Source organism: Tupaia chinensis, unplaced genomic scaffold (assembly GCF_000334495.1).
Source record: "Tupaia chinensis unplaced genomic scaffold, TupChi_1.0 Scaffold000271_1, whole genome shotgun sequence".
Classification (NCBI taxonomy): domain Eukaryota; kingdom Metazoa; phylum Chordata; class Mammalia; order Scandentia; family Tupaiidae; genus Tupaia; species Tupaia belangeri.
The window spans coordinates 3,320,415-3,332,509 of NW_006159752.1; the positions used below are offsets into that span (position 1 = coordinate 3,320,415).

At 39.8% G+C, this 12,095-nt stretch overlaps 1 protein-coding gene across 1 annotated transcript in view; it reads right to left on the bottom strand.

Moving 5' to 3' along the window:
• Nucleotides 1-12,095, bottom strand: part of LOC102495427 (disintegrin and metalloproteinase domain-containing protein 25) — a 90,310-nt gene that overhangs the window by 47,819 nt on the left and 30,396 nt on the right. Inside the window, exon 2 of the mRNA XM_006149699.2 lies at nt 3,674-5,628. Coding sequence (XP_006149761.1) covers nt 3,674-5,462 — 1,789 coding nt within the window. The 5' untranslated portion in view covers nt 5,463-5,628. The remainder of the gene's footprint in view (nt 1-3,673; nt 5,629-12,095) is intronic.

The following is a 12,095-nucleotide window of genomic DNA, read 5'->3' on the forward strand; positions in this document are numbered from 1 at the left end:
CATCACAGCATACAAAATGTGATTTCCCATCCAGAATATACTGCATAGTGACTTAATCATGCATATTATTATCCAAAATTTTCCATTTATACTTCCTAGAATTTACCCCTCTTTCTGATCCTCTGTCCTTTCCCACCCATTTCTCCCACTGTCTCTGGTGTCTACAATTGTCTTCTATTCCTTTTCCACCCACATTGTATTGATCACACAATTTCTTAAATAATATAACTACTTTCAATGGTAAGTTCATATGGTACTATTAAGAAAACCAGTTTTAACTTACATTATAGAAAGGCTAAGGAACTTTTCTTAGGAAAAATGGAACCAGAACAGAAGATAAAGTACCTGAGGCTGATAGGTTCATGCACCTACCATTTGAACAGAATCCTAACCTGTTTCCTGGCTTTAAGAAAAGTATTTACTATATTTGAACAAGACTATAGAATAAATGAATCAGACAAGCCTTGAGAAACATTTCACTAAACAGCAGTAGAATACCTAATTTTCCTAAGCACGCACAGAGCATTCCCAAGGGTTGACTGCATGTTACATCACAAATGAGGTTTAATAGTTACAAGAAGATTTAATTATACTAATTATCTTTTCTTATTTAAGTAGAATGAATCTAGAAATAAATAACAGAAATAAAACTGAAAAAACATAACAAAGGTAAGCAAATGGCATATGCACTCTTGTACCAGAAGTGGGTCCAATAACATATCAAAGAGATTATTTAAAAAAAAATCAGCCTGAGGCCAGAAGGTGGTGTGGTGGTTTAGTTGCTGGACTCTCACATGGCTGACCATGGTTTGAGTCCTGGACCTGGCAGCTTGAAAATCACATGGGGCATGTGTGCCTCAAATATGTGCCTCAAATACCAGGACAATGGAGAATTGACCGGGGCATGGAAATCCACTATGAGTGTGAGTTTAACTTTCGCTCTTATTGTTTCTCTCCTGTGAGCACACGTGCTATATGGCAACAACCTAAAACAAACAAATTTAATACATAAAAATGTATATACATACATACACATAAACACACACACATATGTATATACATATATACACATAAACATACACACATATAAATGTATATACACATATACACATAAACATACACACACATGTATATACATATATACACATAAACACACACATATATAAATGTATATACATATATACACATAAACATACACACATATAAATGTATATACATATATACACATAAACATACACACACATATAAATGTATATACATATATACACATAAACATGCACACACATATAAATGTATATACATATATACACATAAACATGCACACACACATATATATATATAAATGTATATACATATATACACATAAACACACACATATATAAATGTATATACATATATACACATAAACATGCACACACACATATATATATATAAATGTATATATATATATATATATATATATATATATATATATATAAAATTTGTATCTCAATCCCCAAAATGAGAAGAGTATTATTAAATGTATGGAATGAGATAAGTGTAGTAAAAAAAATGTTTGGCGCAAGATCACAAATAAATCACCTAAATTTATACCTCTGAGAACTAGGAAAATAGGAACAATCAAGACCAATTTACCAAAAAGAAGGTAATAAAGACCAGGACAGTAAGAAAAGGATAGTATAAAACATAATAGGGAAAAATAAAGTTAGAATCCTTTTTGAAAAGAGATACAAAATTGAGAACTCCTAACTAAGAAGAAAAACCTCAAATAATATCAAAGTGAAAGAGAAGACAGTACAAGGAGCACTTGAGGAATAAAAGGGCCAGGAGAGATTCTTTACTAATTAAACACCAGCAATCAGGTAAAAAAGGAACAAGTAAATTCCAAGAGACATACAACGTACAAAGTATGAATGAAGAATTAAAATTTCTGAATATATAACAACTAAGGAGATTTGGTGAGTCATGAAAAACCCCTCAGAAAAGAAATGCCGAGAGATTTCACTAGTGAAGTCCAAACATTAAAGAATTAACAGCAATCACTCTCAAAACTCTTTCAAAAATTTTAAATAAAGGCAACTCTTCCAATCTTATTTTCTGAGGTCAGCATCACTTTGATACCCAAGTCTCACAACATCAACACAAGAATAGAAAACTATAGGCCAATATCTGTGATGAAACGATTAAAGATGGAATAATCAATAAAACACTAGCAATTAGAATTCAATGCTATGTTAAAGGAATCATACACCTTGACCAAGTAAAGTGTATACCTGAAGTTCAAGAATGGATTGAGGGACTAGCAGTTAGCGTAATGGCTATGTCACTGGTGTGTGGACCCAAGATCCCAAGAAGAGAATGGAGGAGAAGGGATTGTGGTGTGGACATCCCTCTTGGGGTGTGATTTCTCGCTTTCTGTCTCTCTGTCTCTCTCTGTCTTTCTGGCGAGCACATGCGCCCTATAGCAAAAACCTCTCCAAAAAAAGAAAAAAAAAAGAATGGATCAACGTATGCAAATAAACCAATGCATTAACAGAATGAAGGATAAAAATCTTCTGATCATCACAATAGATTCAAAAAATTAACTGAAAACATTAAATATCCTTTCATGCTACTAAGTTTCAATGCACAATACATAAAAGGTATTTACCTCAACATAATGAAGGCCATATATGATATGCCCCATGGCTAGCATTATATTCAATGATGAAAAACTGAAACTTTTTCTCTAAAATCAGGAAGAAGGTGGGGATGTCTACTCTCTTCACTTCTATTTAACACTGTACAAAAAGCACTAGCCAATGCAATTGCACACGAAAATGAATTAAAGCCTCCCAACTTGAAAGGAAGAAATAAAATTTCTCTCTTCCAGATGATATAGACATATACATAGAAAATCCTAATGAGTCTCTGAGACAATAAAGTAATAAATCAGTTCCTCACTATCTCAATGCGATTAAGTACAACTTCAGAACCAAATACAAGCTATTCTAAATGCCACTCTGTGTATCTGTAGTAACACACACATCACTCATGAGCTGTGTCTTTGCTACAAAAACACAAAGACACAATTTCAATGGAAACTAAGGCACTGAAATTGCCTAAAATATAGAAAATATATATTAAAATATATAGTGTCAGTGAATTATCTTCACTTAATGGTAATGTTTATGGTCCTGCAACATAACATGCCTCTGGGTTATTCTGTCAGCGTTTTCTGACACATACAATAACATTTCTACTATCAGGACACTACAAAATTAATACTTGGGAACTTTATTAAGAATTGAGTTTATTTTCTGAAATTGTCCATTTTTCCTCAAGTCTTTGTTCTAGGATTTTTTGCACCTAATTACAATCAAAATTAAAGCACAGCCAAGAAAAGCACAAATACGAATCCAAACGAGTAGGTTCAGGGAAGATCCGTGATGCCCATTTAGTTCCTCCTTTCTCTGAGGGGGTGGGCCACTGTCAACACTGCCCCCATTGCCCTCTAAAAGGCAGTAGGGTGGCTCCCACTGAAAAGTGCAATGGCAGTGATGTTTATTGTTACAAAACCCCCTTTTATTGCAGGTTGTAAGAGAACAATTACTTTTCAAAACGGACATAGAGGTGCACTTCCTCTGGATGCACACACGGTCTGAGCCACACAAGGTGCCATCTTTTATCTCACCAACGTCAGGTATGGTCATCCCAAAATGGTAGTCGGTACTCCAGCAGTCATCACCACTGAACCGAGTCCAATGCGCAGTAGAGTGATCTCTCAGAAAAGGGAGTGCTGTCACGTTTTCACACTGGATTCTCCCACACAGGATATCTGTGATATTACATCTTACATATCTAGCGTTCTGGGTACCACAGTTCCCAAAGCGGTCACCCCTCATGTTTAAAATCCTGTAGCAATTCAGACTTGCACTCTTGGATATCTCACCAAAAATGTCCCTGCACTGGAGGTCACGATCGTTACATCTCTTCCCATAGCAGTAGCCTCCGTCCATACAAGGGACACCAGCCTGCACATACACATCTTCTGGGCACTCAGGGGAAGTCCCGTTGCACCACTCGGGAAGGTCACATTCATTGTCACTTTCTCTACACACTTCGCCTGATGGCAAAATCTGGCAGTCTTGGCAGCACAGCCCAAAAGCGCACGCCGCCCCAGGCATCAGAGTGCAGTTTGCTGAACAGCATGGATCATGTTTACATGACTGTAAGGACCCACAGTCACACTGCTCTCCTTCTTCAACCACACCATTTCCACAGCGCCGCACTTTGAAGATATCCTCTGGATTTGGTGCGTAGTGCGTACAGGTTGTTTTCATAAGGACGCTCCACATGGCAGCGTAACTGCAGTTGCTGAATGCTGTTACATGAGATTCTGTTTGCGACATTATGCACGTTCGATGCCCACATGTGCAGTAGTGTCTATCGTGATACATACCCATGTTGTGACCCATCTCATGTGCCACAATGGCTGAGTGTTTAGCAATGTTGTCATCCATGAGACTGTCCACTCCACAATTATAATTATAATTGCACACTGTTCCAATATAGGCATGGCCCAAATCTAAACCAAATGCACGTTTTATAAAAAGATGTGCAACATCATGTTTCATGCGTGGATTAAAGCTTTTTATTTTCCACTGCTGAAATTGTCTCAACACTGTAGCTATATCATTTCCTTTGATCAAGTTTCCAGTAGTCCAGATCTCAATTCCAAGTAAAAGTACATCAACCTCCGTTGCAATATATAAGACATTTATTGCATTGACAATAATGCTTACTTCCTCTTGCACCTTTGACACATTACTTCCCCGATGAATGAATCGTTGCTGGTCTACCACCACTGCCAACTCAACGTACCGTCTGTGGGTCCACCAGCCCACATAACCACTCTGCATCAGAGTGTAATTATCACTCTCTTGAAACGTGAATTGTTGTGCTATGTCATCTGTTAATCCACATCGCATGGATGGGAACTCTGACTCTTCGTGGTCCATCTTGTATACCAGATGTTCAAATGTGGCAGAATGCCTTTTGGGCTTGATTTCGTAGGCAATGTCATTTATATGTAACACTCCTTGAAAGCCCCCAAGACAGGTGCTAAGGGCGACCAGGGACTCTGCGTCTCCCTCCACATAACCCTGATAGTAGCAGTCAGGCCGGACAAAGGGCTGGTCCTCTACGAGAGCACCCTGGTCTGTGTACGTGAACACGGAGAGGGATCTGGACACTAAGAACTTCTTGGGCTTCATGTGGACAATGTGCCTCTGGCCCCCAAAGTGCAAGCTATAGGAGACCCAGCCTGGAACCTTCATGACTTTATCTTTGCCTGGTACCCTCAGGGGTATCACCACTTCTGGGGGGCTGTGGTGTTGACAGTGTCCTATCTGGGGCCATCGACAAAGAAATAGGAACACCCCCAGCAGGAGCGGCAGCAGGGTGACCCATCCATGAGCCATGGTCTCACCCACTACAGTAAGGGCCAGGATGGTGGAGCTCTGAGTGAGAGCAAAGGAGAGGAGGCAGGAGGCAAGGTGTGTGTCTCCTCCTTTTGAGGTGCTTGTTTGCAGGACTGACGTTTGACAGTCTGTCTTCTGGTAGATTCAATCCATCACATCAGTAGAACTAAAAGAAAAAATAGAAAAATAAAGGGAGGGGCAGAGACAAGGATGGCATTATGAGCAGGCCAGGCAGAAGAGAAAGAGCCGGAATAGGATCAAATGGATTTTTGTTGACTCATGACCCAAGACAACATACTGAGTTAAAGTTTCTCCTAAATATTGGTAAGGCAAGGTTAGACTATGGGTGGACAATAGAATGACAATGGGGCATAGGTTGTTGATTATCGAAATGATGAAGGACATATGGATTCATTATGCTACTGTCTAAATATATATACAAATATTCTCCCAATAAATATTTAAAATAAGTATTGATAGATATTTCAAATCAATGATTTCAAATCAATGGGACGATAAAGTATTTACTAACATTTGTAAGGAGAGAGTTATATATAAAACACACACATATAATCTTTTTCTCAAGGATCTCAACTATATTTCTGTGCAAGAAGTCTTTAGTTGTCCTATCTTCATCTAATCCTGTCAAACTGCAAAGTTTCATAGTGATAAATGCGTGGCTGGCAGGTAGCATGGTGGTTAAAGGAGCTGGACTCCCACATGGCCGACCACAGTTTGAGACCTGGATGTGGCAGCTTGCTTTTTCACTTTCCCTTTCTCTCTCTCTCACTCTCGCTCTCTCGCTCTAACCTCACTCTGTCCCTCTCTGGTCAAATTAAAATATATAAATAAATAAATAAGTAGTTAAATAAAATAATTATTTAACAAATGACAAATACCCTTCAGAAGAATTACTCTCTATTGTAATGGGTAAGAGGTAGACTGTGATGGGACTGAATGGGTGAGTCCCTTGGGTTGATAGATGTTACTCAAAGGTCTTCATAGATAATTCTACTCTTAAGAAAAGTAAGTTTCAAAGTCCCTGGCTATATGAAATGTAAAGGCAATCAAACTATCTGGGAAAATAAGAATTGGAGACAGGAGAATAACAAAGTCCAAACCAAGGGCCTTCTGAAATTCAAAAGGACAATAAGAGGAAGAAATGAGGGGCTGGCAGGTGGCATGCTGGTTAAGGGTGCTGGACTCTCACATGGTCGACCAGGGTTCAAGTTCCGGACCAGGGCTCAAGTTCCGGACCAGGCAGCTTGCTTTTTCACTCTCCCTTCCCTCATCCCTCTCTCACTCTTAACTCTGTCCTTCTCTGGTCAAATTAAACTAACTAAATAAATGAAGTTAAATAAAAATAATTCTTACTAAAAGAAAAAAGAAGGGAGAAAATCTTTGGGGAAGATAATGTTGAATTTGGGCAAAGGTATCAAATCTCTGGCATTTTTAAGATTCTAGCTAACAAGTTGTTGAGATCAACTTACAAATGTATGTACATAATAAATAAAGACTGGGCCAGCCCATAGCACGGTGGTTAAGGCGATTGGATCTCACACGACCATGTGTGTAAACGAGTCCTGGACCCACAGCTTTGATGGTGTGGGCCCAACATGCACAAGGGAGAGGAATGGAGGAGAAGGTGTGGTGTACCATCCCGATGGGTGGTGCTTTCTTCCTTCCCTGCTCTCTTTCTCTCCGATGATCTCCAGTGAGGGTGTACACCCTCTGTGATATTAATAAAATAAATAAATAAATAAACACACATACACATCTCCTATAAAATAATACAAAACGTGATCTCATGAGTTAAAACACAATCTCACATGGGTGTGAAAATGAGAAACCTGGTCCTAGCACAGTGCCAGGCTGGCAGTATTTTTTTTTTTTTTTTGCCTTTTTTCCTGTATAACACACTCAGATGACCATGTAATATGGAGACTCTCTATTGTTCATTTGGGAACATAAAGAAATATTCATGGCTTCAATAAGCTAATGGCCTGAAGCCTACATTTAGGCTTGATAAGGCAGCGACACAGGCGTGTGCTTCTGACATGTATAGGTTAACTGGGGAGTTGAACCCATAATATTTCACATGGATCCTTCATTGTTTGAACAGTGTCTCACCGCTGAGCTGACTCAATAATGGTAGTCTAATTCAAAAAATGAAGGATTCTTTATTAATGTATGTTTAGTAGCAGATCAGATATTTCGCAGTCTTCGCCTTGTCACTGCAGATAGATGTAAGGGGACAACTTTTTAAATGACTTTTTGGTTTAGGGCACGTGTACTTGTTAGAGAGACAGAGAGACAGAGACAGTGAGAAAGTGAGAAGTCACCTCCCCTGAGATGGGGGGATGGCCACGCCATAATCTCTTCTTCACCGTTCTCCTCCCAGGATCTTGGCCACACACGCATGTATGCCCAGCGTGATTTTCAAGCCACCAGGTCTGAGACTGAAACTGTGGTTGGCTATGTGGGAGTCCAGTGACATAACCACTACGCCACCTCCTGCTCTGAAAGGGGACTTTTTTCAAGCTGGACATTATCGTTAAGGTGACAAGAGTGTCTTGATTACGTGGGTGAAGTTATCAAGTACTATCAAGGGAAATCCTTCACACAGTGTCAAGAGTCCACAAAAAGAAGCACTCTCATTAGAAGGGATTTTTTTAAAGAATTATTTTATTTAACTTTATTTACTTTTTAATTTTATCATGAGGGACAGAGTGAGAGCAAGACAGAGAGAGGGAAAGTGAGAAAGCAAGCCGTTAGGTCCAGGATTAGAACCGCAGTTGGCCATGCGGGAGTCTGGTGTCCTTAACAGCAACGCCACCTTCTGGCCCCTAATTAGAAGGGATCTTTAGACAACACCTTTATATAGTCTGTTATTCCTGATATTCTGATTGTTCTTTATGTCTTAGTAATATATATTTGGTATTTTTGTGGAGTGTGGATTTTTTTTTAATGAAGGAACTTGATTATTCATTAATAATGTAATACTATTGAGAATGAACTTAAGCACTACAAATCTCTCAGAATTTATTCGTAAGACCTCATCTTGCAAGGAGGTAATAACAAAATAAACTAAAAAAAAATTTTTTTTGAACCAGACTGCCATTGTATTCCTTACATTATTTTACAAAAAGGCTTAAGGGGGACCAGCAGATTGTGTAATGGTTCAATCACTAGCCTCCAACATGGCCAACCAAGGTCCAAGTCCCAGACCAGTAGCTTAAAACTCATGCTGGGAGCATATGCAAGCATGCCCAAGATTCCAGGAGGAAAATGAAGAGAAGGGATTGTGGTGTGGTCACCCTCCTGAAGGGTGATTTCTTGCTTTCTGTCTCTCTGTCTCTCCAGTGAGCACATATGCTCTGTTGCAAAAAATTTTAAAAATTCTCTTCTAGAATAAAAAAAAAGGCTCAAGAGACTACATCTCAGGAGAGACTGTAGATGCCAAGGTGGTTAAGGTGCTGAACATCCAAGTGGTCATCCACGATTCAAGTCCCAGATCTGGAAACTTGGTTTCTCACTTTCTCTCTCTCTCTCTCTCAGTCTCTTTCTCTGGTGAGTTTACATGCCTTATAAAATTTTTTTTTAAAATAATAAAATTAAATAAATAGAGAATTAAAATTTTCATTAATAAACTATACCTGGGACCAGCAGTTAGCGTAATGGCTATGTCGCTGGACTCCCATGTAGTCGACCGTGGTTCGAGTCCCGGACCCAGTGGCTTAAACTCACGCCGGGCGCGTGTGCGTGAGTGCCCAAGATCCCAAGAGGAGAATGGAGGAGAAGGGATTGCGGCATGGCCATCCCCCCTAGGGGGTGATTTCTCGCTTTCTGTCTCTCTGTCTCTCTCTGTCTGTCTGGAGAGCGCACACGCCTTATAGCAAAAACCTCTCCAAATAAAAAAAGAAAAAAAATTATACCTAATAGTACATGGAGTCGTTGTCATCTCTTGTAAATTCTAAGTAGACTGCCATACGTCATCGCTTATAAATTCTGTTCTACGGCTTCATTAAATTTATGACTATCTGTAACCTAATTATCACCTACCTTCTCACTCTACTTTATAGCCTAACTCAATGTGTTTCGTGCTATAAGTATAGATGAATTAAATACGGTGTACAAGCTCTGAGCCAAATAAATAGAGAACAAACAGAAGCAATAAAGGGAACAGGTTATGAACACCTTAGATCCAAGCAACTGGCAAAGAATCACGTGTGTGTGTGTTCATTCATGGGCAAGCCAGGTTCTAGTCTCTTGTAGATCTAAACCCTTGGAAGACTTACCACAAGGTGATCTGGCGGTTCTCACAATCCTTTCTAGTTACAGATCTACAGTTATAGATCATTTGTACGACTTACCTTCCTTCATGAGCAAAGATCCTCGAGACCTCCCATGACAAAGAGAAACATACATTTCCTCTTCAGTTTTATGAGGGTCGTCGAAAATTCATGACATGTTTTTCTATGCAAAATTGTGTCATGACTTTTCCAACAACCCAATAAATGAAGCTTTCATTATAGGAACATGGAAACGACTGAAGATTCCTCTCCTCTGGTGTCCGTGAAAGCAACCAAACTTGGTATTTAATTGTTCTCCAGTAAGAACAAATCTTTCTTTTCTGTATGTTCCCTTTACACAGTTTAGTCAATTTACCTTCTGCACTTTAGTCCACACTGTTACCCAGGTCCTGTATTATTTCCTCAATATATTATAGAAATATGTTTTGAAACACTTTAAGTGTCTAGGATTCTAGAAAAAAAATGTTCAACTCCATTTCAAACGTAGTCTGAGGAATCCAGACATCGGTAATAATCTGCATTTTTCTTTCGAAGGTCCTAGGACAACTCAGAGCCATTTCATTTTTGCACAAGAAGATGCTCTATCAGGAAAGCTGTCATTAGAAAAGACAAACCTGGCCAGCTGCTGCTGCCGTGGTTAGGCAGCCGGATCCAACATGGCCGACTGCATGGTTTGGACCCCAGACCTTGTGGCTTGAAAAAAACACCAGACGTGTGTGTGCGTGCCTAAAATCCTGAGAGGGGAATGGAGGAGACATTGCAGTGTGACCAATCCCTCTGTGTGGGTGCTTTCTCACTAACTCCCCCCCCCACACACACACACACTCTGTCTCTCTGCTGAACATGTGCCCTATAGAGGGAAAAAAAGACAAAAAGAAAAGAGGCAAAATGACTTCAGTAGAACAGAGAGAGAAACAAAATAGCAATGTAAGAGTGAATTTCAAGGGTAAATGGACTAGCCAGAAGTTTCACAACTACCAATCTGAGATCACTGCCTTTAGGAAGTTGGTGTGTGGGGGAGTAAACCGTGGAAAGATGTTGTTTTTTGATCTTTGAGAGTTTATTGCTAGGATACCCAGGAGATGGATGATATCGGCAAGTTTCAGATCTGCCGAGGTCTTTTCGGTGTCTCTGTCTTGTACTTCCAGTTCTACACCTTTTCCCTCACTGGGCTTCCTCGCTTTCTCTCTAGATTTTTATCACAATCACGTTTTGTTTGTTTGTTTGTTTTGCCAGAGGACATGGCATGTATGCTTGCCAGAGAGAGTCAGAGAGAGGGAGACAGCGCCCCTCACTGTAATCCTTTGTCCATTTCTCTATCCAGTTGGGATCTGGGACACACACTCACACACACACACACACACACACACACACACACACACAATCACTACGAGTTTTCCAAGCTCCCTGGACTAGGACTGGATTGCACAGCTGACTATGCAGGATCTGACTCCCTTAACTAGTAGGCCATGGTGCTGACACCACAATCAATTCTTAAGGGACCAAATTGTTTCCCTCTCTGTTATTTTTCTAGGAATGCCTAGACAACAAAGTGATGCAAAATGGGTGCCTAAAAGTCAGAAATTTATTGTTCGAAAGTTCAGGAGGCTTGAAGTACACAACATGGTGTCCTGGGGGCCACACTCCCTCTGCAGGTGATGGGGAAGGACCTACTTCAGGTTCTCTGCCTCTGGTGCTTCTGTGGTCTGTGGCAGCACAATCTGAGCCCTCCCTGCTGCTCTCTCTGTGTCCAGAACATCCTCATTTTACAGGGACAGCTACTTATAACAGACTACCTAGACTTTAAGTCTCGAACTGTCACAAGAGACAGAGAAGTTCATTATGCAAGGATAAAAAGATTTATTCATCAGGAAGATATACGACAATTATGAATGCACACACAACGAAAATCAGCTCACGTAAATATATGAACCAACCACCGACACAGCTGAAGAGAAAGACAGCCAGTAATGCTATAATAGCAGGAGATATGAATCCCTCTGTTTCAATAATCTATAGACTATCTGGACAGAAAGACAGTAAATGAACACGAGACTTGAACTGTACCATAGAGCAAATGGACCACGCAAACCTGGACGGAGCATCCCACTAAACGGCCGTAGAAAATGCCATTTTCTCAGGCACACACAGAGCGTTCTCCAGAACTGATTACATGTCACTTTACTGGACTAGTCACAAATGTTAAGAAGATGGATTTCACATCAGTTCTATTTTCTGACAGAGGTGGAATGAACGTTAAAAATCAGTAACAGCGGAAAAAGTGGAAACGTTCACAAGTGTATACACATTACTTAATACA